General features: G+C 39.2%; 1 protein-coding gene across 8 annotated transcripts in view; it reads right to left on the reverse strand.

Moving 5' to 3' along the window:
- The window catches only part of OS9 (OS9 endoplasmic reticulum lectin), a 33,766-nt gene extending 17,386 nt beyond the window's left edge, over positions 1–16,380 (reverse strand). For 4 of the 8 annotated variants that reach the window (XM_063075465.1, XM_063075460.1, XM_063075464.1 and 1 more), the window contains exons 1-5: positions 16,209–16,380; positions 15,651–15,827; positions 14,716–14,779; positions 14,514–14,590; positions 14,180–14,278 (exon numbers count right to left, since the gene is read on the reverse strand). In XM_063075465.1, coding sequence (XP_062931535.1) covers positions 14,180–14,278; positions 14,514–14,590; positions 14,716–14,779; positions 15,651–15,827; positions 16,209–16,370 — 579 coding nt within the window. In that variant the 5' untranslated portion in view covers positions 16,371–16,380. Of the gene's footprint in view, positions 1–14,179; positions 14,279–14,504; positions 14,591–14,715; positions 14,780–15,650; positions 15,828–16,208 lie in introns of all 8 variants that reach the window. The other 4 variants (XM_063075463.1, XM_063075458.1, XM_063075462.1 and 1 more) reach the window with 1 other exon arrangement.
- Between the last annotated feature and the right edge of the window lie 3,240 nt (positions 16,381–19,620).

Consider the following 19,620-nt stretch of genomic DNA (forward strand, 5'->3'; position numbering starts at 1 on the left):
GCAGAAAACACACACCCTGTGGGGCCACCACTGCGTGATGCAGCAGCCCGGGCCAGAGCGCATGGAACAGTGAGAAGTCCTGCACGGGAAGTGGAAGCTCAGCAGAGACCACACACCCTGCAGTACCGCCCCGTGATCCAGCAACCCAGCAGAGTCCAAGCTGACCAGAGAGGTGGCCCCCTGGAGAGGCCCAAGGCAACCACACACACAAGGCACTAGAGGCCACCTGAGCAGTCACGGAGGTAGCCATACCAAACTGGCAACCACAGCAACATCTTAGTCAATAGTCTCAAACCAGTGGACTGAGAAACCCCCTGCCACAATGAATAAACATCAAAAAAAAGATACCAGAAATACAAAAAATCATGAAAGTACACCACCAAAAGTTAATAAATCTCAAACTCTAGATCCTATAGAGCAAGAAGCCCTTGAAATGACTGACAAGGAATTTCGAGTGATAATTCTAAGGAAACTGAATGAGATACAAGAAAACTCAGCTAGACATCATGATGAAACGAGGAAAAGTATACAGGACCTGAAAGGGGAAATGTACAAGGAAATCAATGTCCTGAAAAAAAATGTAGCAGAACTTGCCTAACTGAAGAAGTTATTCAGCGAAATAAAAAACACAACGGAGAGTTTAACCAGCAGGCTTGTCGAAGTTGAAGAGAGAACCTCTGAACTTGAAGATGGGCTGTTTGAAATAACACAAGCAGACAAAAAAAAAAGAAAAAAGAAAGACATTGAAGAAAATCTGAGAGAGAAATCAGACAACCTTAAGCGCTCAAATATCCAAGTCATGGGTATTCCAGAAGGGGAGGAAAACGGAGATTGCATTGAAAACATATTCAACAAAATAGTGGCAGAAAACTTCCCAGGTATAGGAAAAATCACAGATCTTCAGAACCAGGAGCTCAACGATCTCCAAACGTATTCAACCCAAAAAGGCCTTCTCCAAGACATGTTATAGTCAAACTGGCAAAACTCAGAGACAAAGAGAGAATCTTAAAAGCTGCAAGAGAGAAGCGTCAAATCACCTATAAGGGAGCCCCAATCAGGCTAACATCAGACTTTTCATCACAAACCCTAAAAGCTAGAAAGGAATGGGATGATATATTCAAAATACTAAAAGACAAAGATTGCCAGCCAAGAATACTCTACCCTGCAAGACTATGCTTCCGAAATGAAGGGCAAATGGTATATTTCTCAAACAAACAAAAACTGCGGGAGTTCACTACCACACGACCACCCTTACAAGAAATCCTCAAGGGAGTACTGCGTTTGGTTCCTGAAAAATAACTACCACTGCCATAAAAACCCAAGAAAAATCAAAACCCACTAGTATAATAAAAATGGCATTCATGAAGAGAAAACAAACAAAAACACTATCTACAACCTAAGGAACCAACAAACACAGAAACCAAACAGTAAATCAGAAAGCAAGGAACAAAAGACACCTAAGACAACCAAACAACCAAGAAAATGGTAGGAATAAATCAACACCTTTCAATAACAACTCTTAATGTAAAAGGCTTAAATTCCCCAATCAAAAGACACAGACTAGCTGACTGGATTAAAAAGGAGGACCCAACTATATGCTGCCTACAAGAGACCCACCTCACCCATAAAGATTCACACAGACTAAGAGTGAAAGGATGGAAAAAGATTTACCATGCAAACCGAAATGAAAAACGAGCTGGAGTAGCTATTCTTATATCTGACAAAATAGACTTTAAACTAAAAACCATAGAAAGAGACAATGAGGGACACTACTTAATCATAAAAGGACTGATGCATCAAGAAGACATAACAATCATAAATAATGTACGCACCCAATGTTGGAGCAGCCAGATTTATAAAACAAACTCTTTTAGACCTAAAGAAGGAAATAGACACTAATACCATAATAGCAGGGGACCTGAACACCCCACTGTCAATATTAGACAGATCATCTAGGCAAAGAATCAGTAGAGAAACACAGGATCTAAACAAGACTCTAGACCAATTTGAATTGGCAGATATCTACAGAACATTCCATCCAACAACCTCAGAATATTCATTCTTCTCATCAGCACATGGATCATTCTCCAAGATAGATCACATATTAGGTCACAAATCAAGTCTCAATAAATTCAAAAAAATTGGAATTATCCCATGTATTTTCTCAGACCACAATGGATTAAAACTAGAAATTAATAACAAACGAAACTCTGGAAACTATACAAACACATGGAAATTAAACAGCATTCTACTTAATGACATATGGGTCCAAGAAGAAATCAAGCAGGAAATCAAAAAATTTATTGAAACTAATGAAAACAATGATACATCATACCAAAACCTGTGGGATACTGCAAAAGCAGTATTAAGAGGGAAATTTATTGCATTAAATGCTCACCTCAGAAGAATGGAAACATGGCAAGTGAACAACCTAACACTTCACCTTAAAGAACTAGAAAAACAAGAACAATCCAAACCTAAAGTTAGCAGACGGAAAGAAATCATTAAGATCAGAGCAGAACTAATGAAATTGAAACCCAAAAAACAATACAAAAGATCAATGAATCAAAAAGTTGGTTTTTTGAAAAGATAAATAAAACTCATTCTATGAAGCAAACATCATCCTGATACCAAAACCAGGTAAAGATATAACCAAAAAAGAAAACTACAGGCTGATATCCTTGATGAATATAGATGCAAAAATCCCCACTAAAATACTAGCAAACAGAATACAGCAACACATATGTAAAATTATTCACCACGATCAAGTGGGATTCATCCCAGGGATGCAAGGTTGGTTCAACATACGCAAATCAATAAATGTGATACACCATATTAATAAACTCAAACACAAGGACCATATGATTATCTCTATAGATGCTGAAAAAGCATTTGATAAAATTCGGCACTCATTCATGACAAAGATCCTCTATAAGTTAGGTATAGAAGGAAAGTATCTCAACATAATTAAAGCCATATATGACAAACCCACTGCCAATATCATCCTGAATGGGGAAAAGCTGAAAGCTTTTCCTTTAAGAACAGGAACTAGACAAGGATGCCCACTCTCACCACTCCTATTCAACACAGTGTTGGAAGTTCTAGCCAGAGCAATCAGAGAAGAGAAGGAAATAAAGGGCATCCAGATCGGAAAAGATGAAGTCAAACTGTCCCTGTTTGCAGATGACATGATCCTATATATCGAACAGCCTAAAACCTCTACAAAAAAACTCTTGGAATTGATAAATAATTTCAGTACAGCAGCAGGATACAAAATCAACACACAAAAATCAGTAGCATTTCTTTTCTCCAATAGTGAACATGCAGAACAAGAAATCAAGAAAGCCTGCCCATTTACAATAGCCACCAAAAAAATACAATACTTAGGAATTGAGTTAACCAAGGATGTGAAAAATCTCTATAATGAGAATTACAAAACACTGCTGAGAGAAATTAGAGAGGATACAAGAAGATGGAAAGATATCCCATGCTCTTGGATTGGAAGAATCAAAATAGTGAAAATGTCCATACTACCAAAGTAATATACAAATTCAATGCAATCCCCATCAAAATTCCAAAGACATTTTTCTCAGAAATGGAAAGAACTATCCAGACATTTATATGGAATAATAAAAGACCACGTGTAGCCAAAGCAATGCTGAGCAAAAAAAATAAAGCTGGAGGCATAACACTACCTGACTTTAAGCTATACTACAAAGCTATAATAACCAAAACAGTATGGTACTGTCATAAAAACAGACACACTGATCGATGGAATAGAATAGAGAATCCAGAAATCAACCCACACACTTACTGCCATCTGATCTTTGACAAAGGCACCAAGCCTATTCACTGGGGAAGGGACTGCCTCTTCAGCAAATGGTGCTGGGATAACTGGATATCCATATGCAGGAGAATGAAACTAGACCCATACCTCTCACCATATACTAAAATCAACTCAAAATGGATTAAGGATTTAAATATACACCCTGAAACAATAAAACTTCTTAAAGAAAACATAGGAGAAACACTTCAGGAAATAGGACTGGGCACAGACTTCATGAATACGACCCCAAAAGCACGGGCAACCAAAGGAAAAATAAACAAATGGGATTATATCAAACTAAAAAGTTTCTGCACAGCAAAAGAAACAATTAACAGAGTTAAAAGACAACCAACAGAGTGGGAGAAAATATTTGCAAAATATACATCTGACAAAGGATTAATATCCAGAATATATAAGGAACTCAAGCACCTTTACAAGAAAAAAACAAGCAACCCAATTAAAAAATGGGCAAAAGAGCTAAGTAGGCATTTCTCTAAGGAAGATATACAAATGGCCAACAGACATATGAAAAAATGCTCAACATTACTCAGCATCCGGGAAATGCAAATCAAAACCACACTGAGATACCATCTAACCCCAGTTAGGATGGCTAAAATCCAAAAGACTCTGAACGATAAATTCTGGCAAGGTTGCGGAGAAAAAGGAACTCTCATACATTGTTGGTGGGACTGCAAAATGGTGCAGCCTCTATGGAAAATGGTATGGAGGTTCCTCAAACAATTGCAGATAGATCTGCCATATGACCCAGCTATCCCACTGCTGGGAATATACCCAGAGGAATGGAAATCATCAAGTCGAAGGTATACCTGTTCCCCAATGTTCACTGCAGCACTCTTTACAATAGCCAAGAGTTGGAACCAGCCCAAATGTCCATCATTGGATGAGTGGATACGGAAAATGTGGTACATTTACACAATGGAATACTACTCAGCTATAAAAACGAATGAAATACTGCCATTTGCAACAACATGGATGGACCTTGAGAGAATTATATTAAGTGAAACAAGTCAGGCACAGAAAGAGAAATACCACATGTTCTCACTTATTGGTGGGAGCTAAAAATTAATATATAAATTCACACACAGACACACACATAAAAAAACCGGGGGGGGGTGGTGGAGAAGATATAACAACTACAATTACTTGAAGTTGATACAACAAGCAAACAGAAAGGACATTGTTGAGGGGGAAGGAGGAGAGGGAGGAGGGAGGGAGGTTTTGGTAAGGGGCAACAATAATCAGCCACAATGTATATCGACAAAATAAAATTAAAAAATAAAATAAAATAAGATAAAAAATAAAATAAATAAATAAATTTTTTTAAAAAGAGAAACTAATCACACTTACGTTTCTAATAGAGATAGAAGGAGGCTGGTGAGGGACAAGGTATGTTAAGACGTTTCTCTGTATACTTTTAAAGCATTGTTATATTTGAGCTATGTGAATGTAATACTTATTTGAAAAATAAAATATAGAATTTTTTAAGTGCTAAAAAGAATCCAAGAAGTTAGAAAGAGAACAGAATAAACACAATAAAGGAGAAGAGAATAATAAAGATAAAATAATGAAAATGTTAAAGAAATAGTAAACAGACAATAGAATAAACAAAACCAAAAGTTGGCTCTTGGACTAATAAAACAGACAAGCCTCTGACAACACAGATCAACAAAAAAGAGAAAAGGCAAAATTAGGGCTGGCCTGTGGCTCACTTGGGAGAGTGTGGTGCTGATAACACCAAAGCCAAGGGTTTGGATCCCTATATAGGGATGGCTGGTTAGCTCACTTGGGAGAGTGTGATACTGACAACACCGAGTCAAGGGTTAAGATCCCCTTACCAGTCATCTTTAAAAAAAAAAAAAAAGATATTTTCTGATTGATTGTTTCTGGTGTATGGTCACATTATTAGTTTCATGTATTGATCTTATATTCAGCAACTTTGCTGAACTCTTTCATTTCTAGTAGCTTGCAGATTCTCATGGATTTTCTATGTGGATAATCATGTCATCTGCAAAGAGGGACAGTTTTGGTTTCTTCCTGTCTAATACTTACATATTTCATTTTTCTTGTAAATCCAGTGCAATAGAAGTGGTGATGGTGGGCATCCTTGAGTTGTTCTTGACTTTAAAGGGAATGCTCCTGAGGTTTCACTGTTAGCATGATGTTTTCTGCTTTTTTGTAGATACCCTTTATCAGGTGAATGAATTTCCATTCTATTCCTAGTTAGCTGAATATTTTCACCATGGATATGTGTGGAATTTTAATACATGTTTTTTCTCTGTCTATTGAGGTGGTTATATGGTTTTTCATCTTTAAATTTTTTAATATAGTGAATTAAATGGATTCATTTTCTAAGGTTTTTTTTATCCTTGAATTTCTGGGATTATCCATGGGCATGAAGTACTTTTAACATATTGCTATATTCAGTATCCTAATATTTTAATTGACTTTTACAGGTATTTTCATAATTGAATTGGTCTGTAATTTTCTTTTCTTGTATTGTTCTTATCTTGTTTTGGTATCAGGTTATATTAGCTTCATAAAATGCTTTGAGGAGCTTCCCTCTTTTTTTTGTTAGAACACTGTAAAGATTGAACACTTGAGCTAACCGGCCATCCCTATATAGGGATCCAAACCTGTGGCCTTGGTGTTATCAGCTCTCTAAAGTGAGAGAGCTCCCAAGTGAGCCACAGGCCAGCCCAGAAAATATCTTTTTTAAAAGGTGCCATTTATAATGGCATCCAAAACTATATGGTATATATGTATGTATGTTTGAAACATACACACACAAGACAGAAATAAACAAAACCTATAAGGTATCTAGGACTAATTTCACATAAGTTGTATAAGAGCTTTGTAAAGAAAATTAAAACCTTACTAAAGTACAGGACAATAAGTAAATGGAAATAAATATCAAGTTCATGGTGTATGAAGATGCAATATCATAAAATATCAATTCTGTCCAAATTAATCTAAAATTCAATGTAATTCTAATCAAAAGCCCCAAAAAAGTTTTTTTTTTTTTTTAAAAGATGACTGGTAAGGGGATCTCAACCCTTGGCTTGGTGTTGTCAGCACCACGCTCAGCCAGTGAGCCAACCAGCAATCCCTATATAGGATCCAAACCTGTGGCCTTTGTGTTATCAGCACCACACTCTCCCGAGTGAGCCACGGGCCGGCCCCCAAAAAGGTTTTTAATAGAACTTGACCAGTAATAGCCCAGAGAGTTTTGAAGAACAAAGAGGAATGTATCCTATCATGTACCAAGATTTACTAAAATGGTATAGTAATTAAAACAATGTGGTATTAACTTAGGAAGAGACAGCCTTTTGGAACACAGGAGAAACATCTGTTTCTCTAAGAAGAAAATGCACATATATATATGTGCGAACTTGGTAAATGACTGAGGTAGGACTGTAAGTCAGGAGAGAAAGTATGAACTATTCAATAAGTGGTGCTGGGAACACTGGTTATCCAGACGGAAAATCGGTATATTTAGGTCTCAGCCTTATACCATACATTAAGGTAAGTTTTTATTGGATTGTAGTCCCAAGTATGAGAAGCAAAACTCTAAAATATGGACAAAAATAATAATAAGTGAATAGAAAATGGGTAAGGATTAAATAAAAGATATAAGATATATTAGCTATAAAGAAAAAATTGATGAATTGGAATATACTAGAACTTAAAAAAATTTTGTTTAAATTAAAAGTACATTTAAGTCACTATAAACAAAAGAAAAAGATAAGCTATAGGTAGAGAGAATGTAAGTAACAAAGGAATTAAATCTGGAATGTATAAAATTGTGTTCCTAACTCATTCTGTGAGGCCAGCATTACCCTGATACCAAAGCCAGACAAAGATACAAGAGAACTATAAACCAATATCCCTTATGAATATAGATGCAAAATTCCTCAACTGAATAGTAGCCACCCAAATTTAGCAGCATATTAAAAGGACTATACATCATGATTTATGTTGGATTCATTCCAAGAATGCAAGGATGGTCCAACATGTGAAAATCAATCAACATAATATACCACATTAATAGGATGAAGCAAAAAACCCCACATGATCATCTCAATCATGTTAAAAAATACTGAATAAACTAGCAATAGGAGTGAACGTCCTCAACTGTTGATGAATTTCACATAAGGAAAACCACAGCTAACATCATACTCAATGGTTAAACAGTGAAAGCTTTTCCCCTAAGATTAGGAATAAGACAAGGATGCTTCTGCCACTTCTATTCAATATAGTACTGGCAGTTTTAGTTAGAGCAATTAGGAAAGAAAAAGAAATAAAAGGCATCCAAATTGGGAAGGAAGAAGTAAAATTATCTCTGTTCACAGATGACATGATACTATACATAGAAAATCCAAAAGAACACACAAAATTATTAGAGCTAATAAATGAATTTAGCAAAGTTACAGAATATAAAATGAGCACACAAAAATCAGTTTTGTTCCTATACACTTGCAATGAACAACCCAAAAAAGGAAATTAATTTTTTTTCATTTATAATAGCATCAAAAAGAATAAAATACTTAGGATAAATTTAACCAAGGAGGTAAAAGACTTGTACACTGAAAACTATAAAACACTTCTGAAAGAATTAAAGACAATACAATAAATAGAAGACAACCTGTGATCATGGACTGGAAAGCTTAATATTAAGATGACAATACTATACACATTAATCTACAAATTCAATGCAATCCCCATCAAAAACCCCAATGGTGTTTTTTATAGAAATAAAAAGAATCCTAAAATTCACATAGAATTTCAAGTGATCCCAAACAGTCAAAACAATCTTAAAAAAGGAAGAACAAAGTTAGTGGATTCACACTGACTTCAAAACTTAATACAAAGCTACTATAATCAAAACAATGTGGTACTGGCATAAGAATAGACATATAGACCAATGGAATAGAACAGAGAGGCCAGAAATAAACCTTCACATATATGGTCAATTGATTTTGACAAGGGTACCAAGAACATTCAACAGGGAAAGAAGAGTCTTTTCAACAAATGGTGCCAGGAGAAATGGATATCTATATATAAAAGAATGAAGTTGGACCATATATAAAAATTAACTCAAAATGGATCTAAGATCTAAAACTAAGAGCTAAAACTGTAAAACTCTAAGAAGAAAAAACAGATAAAAATCTTCATGACCTTGGATTAGACAATGATTTCTTAAGTATAACACCAAAAGCACAAGCAATACAAGAAAAAATAGATAAATTAGATTTCATCAAAATTAAAAACTTTTATGCATCAAAAGACACTATCAAGAGAGTAAAAAGGCAACCACATGTTACAGGCCAGCAGCTAAAAAAAAAAAAAAAAGGTAACCACAGAATGAGAGAAAATATTTACAAATTATTTATCTGATAAGGGATATATCCAAAATATATTATTTAAAGAATTTCCACAACTCAACAAAACAATCCAATTCAAAAATGGGCGAAAGAACTTGAATAAACATTTCTCCAAAGATATAATAAGCACATGAAAAGAAAAGATGCTCAACATCTTTAGTCATTAGGGAGATGCAAATCAAAATCACAATGAGATACCACTTCACACCCATTAGGATGGCTATTATTAAAAAACAAAAAAAAAAAAACAGAAAGTAAGTGCTGCAGAGGGTGTGGAGAAATTGGAACCCTTGTGCATTATTAGTAGGAATGTAAAATGATACAGCTGCTGTGGAAAACAGTTTGGCAGTTCCTCAAAAAGCTAAACATAGAATTACCATAGGGCATATTCCACTCCTAGGTATAGACCCAAAAGAATTGAAATAGGAAATCAAACAGGTAATTGCACACCAACGTTCATTGCAGCATTATTCACAATAGTCTAAAGGTGGAAACAACCTAAATGACCATCCATTAACAGATGAATAGGTAAACAAAATTTGATATATACATGCAATGGAATATTATTAAACCATAGAAAGGAATAAAATTCTGACATATGCTACAACACGAGTGAACCTTCAAAACATTACACTAAGTGAATAAGTCAAAGAACAAATACTGTGATTCCACTTATGTAAGGTACCTAGAACAGAGGCTGGGAGGAGGGGAAAAGAGGGAGTTATTGCTTAATGAGTAGAGTTTCTGTCTGGGATGATAAAAATGTCCTGGAAATAGATAGTGGTGATGGTTATACAGCATTGGAAATGTACTTAATGCCATTGAATTATACATTTAAAAACTGTTAGAATGGGGCTGGCCAGTTAGCTCAGTTGGTTAGAGCATGGTGTCGTAACAGCAAGGTCAAGGGTATAGATCCCCATACCTGCCAGCCACCAAAAAAATTAAATAAATAAATAAAACAAAACTGTTAGAATTGTAACTTTTATGTTACATATATTTCTGTAATTTAAAAAATAATAAACGAACACCTATATGTCAAAAAGACATTGAATAAATGGGCAATGAACCAAATTCACCAATAAAATATGCATTCCTGTAACCTAATGATTCTAGTTCTAGGTATTTACCTAAAGAAATTTTTGCACATTGACAATGAGACCTACATTGCAGCACTATGTATAAGAGCATTAGAGTTGAATCCAACTGTTTAACAACAGGGGAAAGGGTAAGTAAACAATGAAACATAATGCAGCCATTAAAATCACCAAACTAGATCTCCATATCATGTCATGGAATGGCAAAAACATTGATTAGTGGAAAAGCAAGTTGATACCACTGATATACAATTTTAAAACACAAAAAGCAATATATATCATCTATGATATATGTATCAGTAATAAAAATACAAAACAAGCTTGGGGATGGTTGTGGTTGTTTCTGGAGAGAAGAGAGAGGGAAGAAATGAGAGGGAGGGCTCTAACTATATCATTGACATTTATGCAGCCAACATCATGTCCTTGACTCTCCTTGATATGCCCTTCTTGGGTCCCATGTCACTGTAGTCTCCTCTCTGGCCCTTCTTCTTGGCAAAGCCCACTTCTGCTCATGCTCTCAATGATGGCTTCCTCAAAGTTCTGTCCCACTTTTCTCCCCAGATACTGTTTCTCTGGGGGATTTCATCCATACCCATGGCTTCAATTATAACTGAAACAGTGATGACTTCCAGCCTCTGGCTTCAATTCAGATCTCTCTCTGAGCTCCAGACTCACAGATCCACAGCCTCCTTGGAAATCTCTACTTGGATGTCTGACAGCCACTAAAATCATCATATTCAAAACCAAACTCGTCCTTTTCCTTCACCAAACTTATTCCTTTCTCCTCCCACTGTAACTATCTCAATAACATGAATCACCACCTATCCAGTTGCTCAACACAGAAACCCAGGAATCATTCTTGACTCCTCCCTCTTACTCTATTGATTTTGCCCCCTAAATCTCTCTCCAAAAATTCACATTCTTCATCTCCAGGCCACCTTTATTTCTCACCTGGATTACTGCAGGTAATCCTAATTGATCTCTCAATCATTTGCTATATTACTGCCAGAGTGAGCCTTCAAAACCAAAACTAAATGCCATCATTCTGCTTAAAATACTTCATTGGCTCCCCATTGTCCCTTGGATTGTTCAAACTCAACACAGCTGCAGAGACCTTCGTGACCTGTGACTTGTCCCCTAACAAGTGCCCAGCTTCATCTCCCATACTCCCTGCCCATGCGTCTCACCTCTAACAACTGTGAATATCTAACAATTCCTGGGATAGGCCAACGCCTCTTGCTTCCAGGCCTTTTGCACTTGCTGCATCTTCCATCTGGAAGCCCTCTTCTTCCCATCCCCAGCCCTCTGTATCTGCTAGTCTAACTCCTCATCCTCCAATTGTCAGTTCCAAGGTAACTTTTTCCAAGAAGCCTCCCCTTTACACTGAGTCGGTTAATTCCTTTATTGTGTGCTCCCCTATGGTACGTATTTCACCTGTCATAGAACTTACCCTATTTCTTGTAGCTGTTTATTTAACATCTGTCTCCTGAAAGCAGGACTAGTTCTCTTGGTTACCATTTTATCCTCAGTTTCTATTACAGGACTTGGCACAGGGCATATGTTCCATAGATATGAAGATGATGCAGTCTTTGCCCTCAGTTCTTGGCCTACTGAAGGTACAAACACCCAAAGAAATACTCAGAATACAGTGAAGTAAGTGCTGTAACAGACTGCATATGTGTGTGGATGCTTGTGGGTGGATGTGGATGTGGATGTGAATGCATGCACAGGAATTGCGGAAGGAACACGACTGGCTTTCTAGGTTAGTCCAGAAAGGTGATATTTGAACCAGCTTATTGTTTGTTTCATTCATTCAATAAATAATTTCTGGGCATATACTTGGCGCCAGGCACTGTTCCAGGCAATGGGAACACAACAGATAACAAGACAGACATTGTCCCTGCCTTTCTGAAACTTACTTCAGTGGGGGTAGACAGAGACAGATATTAAACAAATAACTTTAGGTAATGATTCATGCTTTGAAGAATGTAAAACACTGTAGATGTTTACCAGGAGGAGCAACGTGTGTGTGTGTGTGTGTGTGTGTGCGTGTGTGTGTGTGTGTGTGTGTGTGTGCGCGCGCCATTTAAAGATCTGTGGGAAGACTGTTCCAGGCAGAGAGAGAGAGAGAGAGAGAGAGAGAGAGAGAGAGAGAGAGTGTGTGTGTGTGTGTGTGTGTGTGTGTGTGTGTGTGTGTGCGCGCGCCATTTAAAGATCTGTGGGAAGACTGTTCCAGGCAGAGAGAGAGAGAGAGAGAGAGAGAGAGAGAGAGAGAGAGAGAGAGAGTGTGTGTGTGTGTGTGTGTGTGTGTGTGTGTGTGTGTGTGTGTGTGTGTGTGCGCGTGCGCGTGCGCCATTTAAAGATCTGTGGGAAGACTGTTCCAGGCAGAGGGAACAATGAGACCCACTGGTTCAAAGGACAGAAAGAAGGCCAGTGTGACAGAAACACAATGAGCATTTATATCTCCATCCCAGAACTCATCCTTGAATTCCAGAATCACAGAGCCAACTACCAACTGATATAACTACTAGCATCTTGACCTTATGTCCAAAACCAACATTTCCTCCCCCAAATCTGCTTCTTTACACCTCAGTAAATGACAATTCTATTGTTCAAGCTGCTCAAGTTAAAAACCTCAGAGTCATCCTTAATTCTAAACCACATCCAATCCATCAACAAATCTTGTTGGCTCTACCTTCAAAATATATCGAGAATTCGGCTGTTTCTCACCACCTCCACTGCCACCACTCTGGTCTGTGCTGAAACATTTGGATCTTATCCTTTATACAAGGCAAAATCATTGAAGGTTTTCCAAAACTGGGCAGAGAAGAGACATATGCTGACAGTGGTGTGTTAAAATCAACTCACACCAGCTCACAAGAGCCAATTGGTAAGTTTTTGGGAATGTTGCAAGATGGCTAACATCACACTGATAGCTTGACTTAAGCATGGTGAGAATATTTGTACCACAGATACTGCAAACATTACAAATCAGGGCTTCTTCCCCTCCAGGGATCTGGGTATTCAACACTCACCAGAACACAATTGCAGGTGCAAATCTGTATTACAAAAAGATAATTCTGGCAGGTGGCATGTGGTTCTCTACAGGTGCATATATTTGTGAATATATTAGAATCACCTGAGGAACTTTTTCCACTCTACACGTGCCTACCTGCCTGCCTCAATTCAGCAACAGACCACGAGATGAGGAGCACTTGGTAAGAGGCTTTTGGCAGTGATGCAGGTGAGAGATAAAGGTACCAACCACAGGAAAGAAGAGAGTTTTGAGATATCTAGAAGTAGAATGCATGGGCTTTGTTATTTACTCAGAGAGAACTAGGTTCCTTTCCTTCATCTCATTTCTTAGTTAGTAATCATGGACTCATTTCTGTGTCTCTCTTGTTAATATCTATCTTCCCTCTGGACCATGCCTTCCATGAGGGCGGGGGTTGCACGTCTGCTCGCCACTGGATCCCCTGAGCCAAGCCTGATGCCACGGTGCCTAGAACACAGCAAGACCTCACTGAAGAGGCAGTTAAGTGAAAAAAGGAGGGACAATGTGAAGAAGGAAGGAAGAGCAAGAGATGACACTAAGGTTTATAGCTTAGGTGACAGAGAAATGTGGGGAAAAAAATCTAGTTGTGGGTATGAAAAGGAAGATCTGGGAAATGTAGACTTGAAGTACTTCTAAATATCCAGGCAGTGACATCCAGCTGACAGCTGCAAGTATGTTTTAAACTTTGGGTTTAGGATTTGGGAGAGGGTCTCTTGACTATAAGATGCAAACCAATCCTCTTCCCTTATAACCTGAATTGTCATTGAGGGAGTGTCAACTTCCTTTTCTCAAAACTCACCCGGACCTCAGCCTCCCGGGGTCTCCCGTTGAGGTCACACTTGGACCCATTGCCATACGTCTGGCTGTGGTAGCGTTTCAGGCGATGCTGTTTGGAGGCCTGGAGAAGACATCAGGCAGGAGGGAGGGGGAATAAGAAAGATAGCAAGGAGGAAGAATGGCACTGTGCCCCACAGGGACCTTGAGACCTCAGGAATCCAGGACCCAGGAGACCTTGTCCTAATGGCCGCCAAGCGCCAAGAAACACATCAGCTAATCCTGACCCTCCCCTTCTTGGCAGGACCCTCCGTCTGCAGCCAGGACCCCTGCTTCTCCCAATCCCGCACCCCTGCCACCTTGGCTGTTTCATCATCCCAGTCGAAGGCCGATTGGTAGTAGCCAAGATAGAGGACTTCACCTTTGATCTCTGAATCTGCAAGAGAAGCCAGAGTAAAGCACCATTATTCCCTTTTAAGAGTACTAGCAGGGAGCTGGGGAGGCAAGCCACCTTCCATAATATGATGCTGAGGGTTTAGGGAAAATGTAGGAGTGAGTCACCTTCCATGTGGTACTGCTGGATGTGGCGTCCATAACAGAATTCATATGTCCACCAGTCCTTGGTCTGACAATTAAAAAATAAACTATCAGGGGGACGGAGTGCAGATATCTCTTCTTGGAACCAGAGTCTCCTGGCTCTAAGACACATAACCCCTCATCTACTCCTCATCACCCTCCACTTCCACACTCAATCTCCAGACTGTCAGTAAGGAAGGGGAGCTGTTTTCCTTCTGTGACTCAGAGAGAAAATCTCTAAAGAATGTTTTCCACCTGTGGTCTTTCCCTCCTCTCTAGATTTTTGAAAACCTTTCTTTGTCCTCCATAAACATAAGCACTTCTTGAAGCGCTCAGACCAGGGAAACATAGAAAATCCCAAACCAAATATTAATTGAACTTCTACAACATTCCTTGCACTGTTCTGGCCACTGGGGATACAGCTGTGAACAAGATCAATTCTCTGAGTTCATGGAGCTTACATTCTAGTGCTGGGACTCAGATCCAAAATAAACTGATTCCACTAATAAGATGATTTCAGATCATGAAAACTGCCATGATGAGAATAAAATAGGATACTGGGGCAAAGAGTGATAGAGGCACAGGGTGACTTTACCAGGTAAGTTTCTCTAAGGAAGTACCCCTCCTGCCCCACACTGACCCTCTTTAGGCATCTCAATCTTGGTTTAACCCTATTCTGAGATTTTATATCCTAATCCTCCACTACATTCAGCAAAGTGTCATCAGTGGTAGAAGGCATCTTTGCTTCTTTCCTGTCTGTATAATATGTCCACTCCTTCAATGGCCTTCTTAACCCCTACAAGTCCCCTAGATCCCTCAAGTCTCCCAGATCCTACAAGTCCCTCATTCTCCGGCACTCCAGTTCTCAGAAGGGCTGCTAGTTCCCAAGTCCTCATACCATCCATCCCAGTCCCTTTCACCTTCAGCAGGCAGGGAGCATCTCTCATTGGGCTCAACAACTCAGGGATCCCAGGCCCTTGGTAAGCAGGTGCTTCATCCTCCCTTTCACGCTGGAAGTGAATAGCTCCAGCAGGCAGGCGACACTCATAGCGCTGTTTGTACTTAGAGGAGACAATCACCACGTCCGAAGCTTGGCTCTGGGAAAGAAGGGAGGGTTGAGGGGCAGGGAGGCAAAGAGAGGCTGGGATCTGGGAGAACAGCGAGATCCCTCTTCAGACCCTGGGGAAGAGCCCAGCCAACGAATGAGCCACAAGTCGTCCAGCTGTATTTGGTGGGTGAGGGGAAAGGGCTCTCCTACTTCTCCACCGGGGCGGAGTCTGGGTGTTTCGATCGTGAACTGGGACCTGGAGGCTGACAGCAGGAAGCCCCACCCCTCCCAGTCCTTGGGCCCCAGGGAATGGGTCTCAGTCTGTGATCCCTAGGAGTCACCGTAAAAGCCCTACCTTCCCCTCAGGCTCCTGCCCCAGACTGACCTTCCTCTTCTGCCCCGGACCCTCGTCCCCAATACGCCTCCTCACCTGTCCTCCCATGACAGGCAAAGGCAGGATCTGGATGCCATAACGCATCTCACTCAGCTCCTCCAGGTTCAGACTCCCGACACCTCCGGTCAGACTTGCGGGTAACAGGAGCCCCAGAAGCAACAGCCCCAACAGACTGGACAGCACCGTTTCCGCCGCCATCTTTCGTTCCCCTCCTTATCCAAAGAAGCTCCTTCCGCCCTAAACCTGGTAGTGGCCTCACCCGCCCCTTAGCGCCCAGGATCTCATTGGCTGCACGATCTGTCTCTCTCACGTACCCTATTCCCATTTGTAAACGTGACTCCAAAGCCCCCCCGAGAGGTGGATCTCGATGACTAGCAAATCAATCGCTGTCCTTGATTGGAAAGAGAGACCAACCAATCACCGACAAGATCACACCCCCCTCCCACCCCCTTCCCAATTCCAGAGAGGCGTGGTCTATGCGCTAGGCCTTTTTAAGCAGTTTTTCTGTCTCGGCCCAGCTGTCACGCGCACTTTACTACTTTTTGAGACGATTCTTGCATTGCATCGCTCCATTCGTGGGCGAAATATTGAGGCGGATGGAGGTGTTTGTTCGATACCCCTGAAAGTTACTTAATACCTGTTGCAAGATAAACAATTATTACACAGAAACGTTTCTTTTTATATATTTAGAGCAATCAGATAATTTGTGTCAAACGATCCTGCAGTTGTCCTCTAATAGAATTATCTTAAAGTAAAAATGGAGGCTTCCAGTTAAATCCGGGGCGAGGGGGGGCGGTATGCACATATTATTCTTCAGGCCATAAGGTATAAACCTGTAAGAACAAAGAGAATGGCAAAGGAGACAACGACAGCAACATTTTGGAAGCTGGAAGCGACCGGAAGAATGGTAACTGGTTTAGCAAACCTAAGAAAATTGATTCCTAAAGATAAACAAGAGCATGACTATACCTTTGGAAAATCATCTCTGAGGAATCTCACCAGCCCAAAAGAAAAATCCCAAAGATACTCTCATCAGGGTTCTCTTAATGAAATAGACAATTAGAATTAATCCTACAATTAAGCCCTTGGCTTACATGCCCCAGCCCTCAAACGAATTTTTCAATAAGCTTTTTAATGTTCTCACTCTTAGATATAAGCAGACAGCCAAGGATCATTAGACATCTAAGGAAAGTCCTTAGTATACAAGAAAAAAAAAAAAAAAGCAAGAAGAAAAAAAATAGAACAGAAATTGCAACGGAGAAAAAAATTAAAAATCAAAAATTTTTAAAAATCCATCATTAATATCTTCACAGAGAAAATAGAATGCATGCCTAAAATAACAACAGGAAGCTGTTTAAAAGTAACTACTATTAGGGCCGAGCCGTGGCGCACTTGGTAGAGTGCTGCGCTGGCAGCGCGGCGACGCTCCCGCCGCGGGTTCGGATCCTATATAGGACTGACCGGTGCACTCACTGGCTGAGTGCCGGTCACGAAAAAACGACAAAAAAAATAAAAATAAATAAAAGTAACTACTATTAGATAAGCACAAAGAGCTCTTGGAAATCAAAACCATGATAGCAGAAATAAAAATTCAGTAGAAAGACTGGAGGATAAAGTTGAAGACGCTCAAATTTGCTCTACTTTAGGAGAAAACTTTTTTTATTTTTTATTTATTTATTTATTTATTATTTTATTTTGTTGATATACATTGTGGCTGATTATTGTTGCCCATCACCAAAACCTCCCTCCCTCCACCCTCCCCCTCCCCCCCACCGATGTCCCCTCTGTTTGCTTGTTGTATCAACTTCAAGTAATTGTGGTTGTTATATCTTCTTCCCCCCCCCCACCCCCCGGTTTTGTGTGTGTGTGTGTGTGTGTGTGTGTGTGTGTGTGTGTGTGTGTGTGTGTGTGTGAATTTATATATTAATTTTTAGCTCCCACCAATAAGTGAGAACATGTGGTATTTCTCTTTCTGTGCCTGACTTGTTTCACTTAATATAATTCTCTCAAGGTCCATCCATGTTGTTGAAAATGGCAGTATTTCATTCGTTTTTATAGCTGAGTAGTATTCCATTGTGTAGATATACCACATTTTCTGTATCCACTCATCTGATGATGGACATTTGAGCTGGTTCCAACTCTTGGCTATTGTAAAGAGTGCTGCAGTGAACATTGGGGAACAGGTATACCTTCGACTTGATGATTTCCATTCCTCTGGGTATATTCCCAGCAGTGGGATAGCTGGGTCATATGGCAGATCTATCTGCAATTGTTTGAGGAACCTCCATACCATTTTCCATAGAGGCTGCACCATTTTGCAGTCCCACCAACAATGTATGAGAGTTCCTTTTTCTCCGCAACCTCACCAGCATTTATCGTTCAGAGTCTTTTGGATTTTAGCCATCCTAACTGGGGTTAGATGGTATCTCAGTGTGGTTTAGATTTGCATTTCCCTGATGCTGAGTGATGTTGAGCATTTTTTCATATGTCTGTTGGCCATTTGTATATCTTCCTTAGAGAAATGCCTACTTAGCTCTTTTGCCCAATTTTTAATTGGGTTGCTTGTTTTTTTCTTGTAAAGTTGTTTGAGTTCATTATATATTCTGGATATTAATCCTTTGTCAGATGTATATTTTGCAAATATTTTCTCCCACTCTGTTGGTTGTCTTTTAACTCTGTTAATTGTTTCTTTTGCTGTGCAGAAACTTTTTAGTTTGATATAATCCCATTTGTTTATTTTTCCTTTGGTTGCCCATGCTTTTGGGGTCGTATTCATGAAGTCTGTTTCCAGTCCTACTTCCTGAAGTGTTTCTCCTATGTTTTCTTTAAGAAGTTTTATTGTTTCAGGGTGTATATTTAAATCCTTAATCCATTTTGAGTTGATTTTAGTATATGGTGAGAGGTATGGGTCTAGTTTCTACTTTAGGAGAAAATTTTTAAAAATTAGAGAATCAGTCCAGAAGGTCGACCATCTAAATAATGAGAGTTCCAGAAAGAGAACAGAGAGTCAGAAGGAAAGAAATCATCAAAGAAGTTATTTTAAAGTATTTCCCTGAACTAAAGAACTGAGTCTCCAAATTGAAAGGGGACACTTCGTATCTAACACAACAAATCAAACGCACATCAAGATACATCAGTAGAGAATTTTAGAAGAATGGACACAGAGAAACAATCCTAAAAGCTTCCAGAGAGAAGGAACAAGTTGTGCACGATGGATCAAAAATCAGAACAGTACAAGGCTTATCAACTCATCAGCACCTTGGGAGCTAGAAGACAGTAGAAAATGCCTTCAAATTTTCTAGGGAAATTATTTCCAGCCTAGGATTCTACACTCAGCTGAACTATGATTTAATCATGTGTCCAGAATAAAGATTATTTCAAATAGGCAAGGTCTCAAAATATTGTGATACTCCATTCATTATTTTTCAGAAAGACAGGAGAGGATTTA

The sequence above is a fragment of the Cynocephalus volans genome, chromosome 12 (assembly GCF_027409185.1).
Source record: "Cynocephalus volans isolate mCynVol1 chromosome 12, mCynVol1.pri, whole genome shotgun sequence".
NCBI lineage: Eukaryota > Metazoa > Chordata > Mammalia > Dermoptera > Cynocephalidae > Cynocephalus > Cynocephalus volans.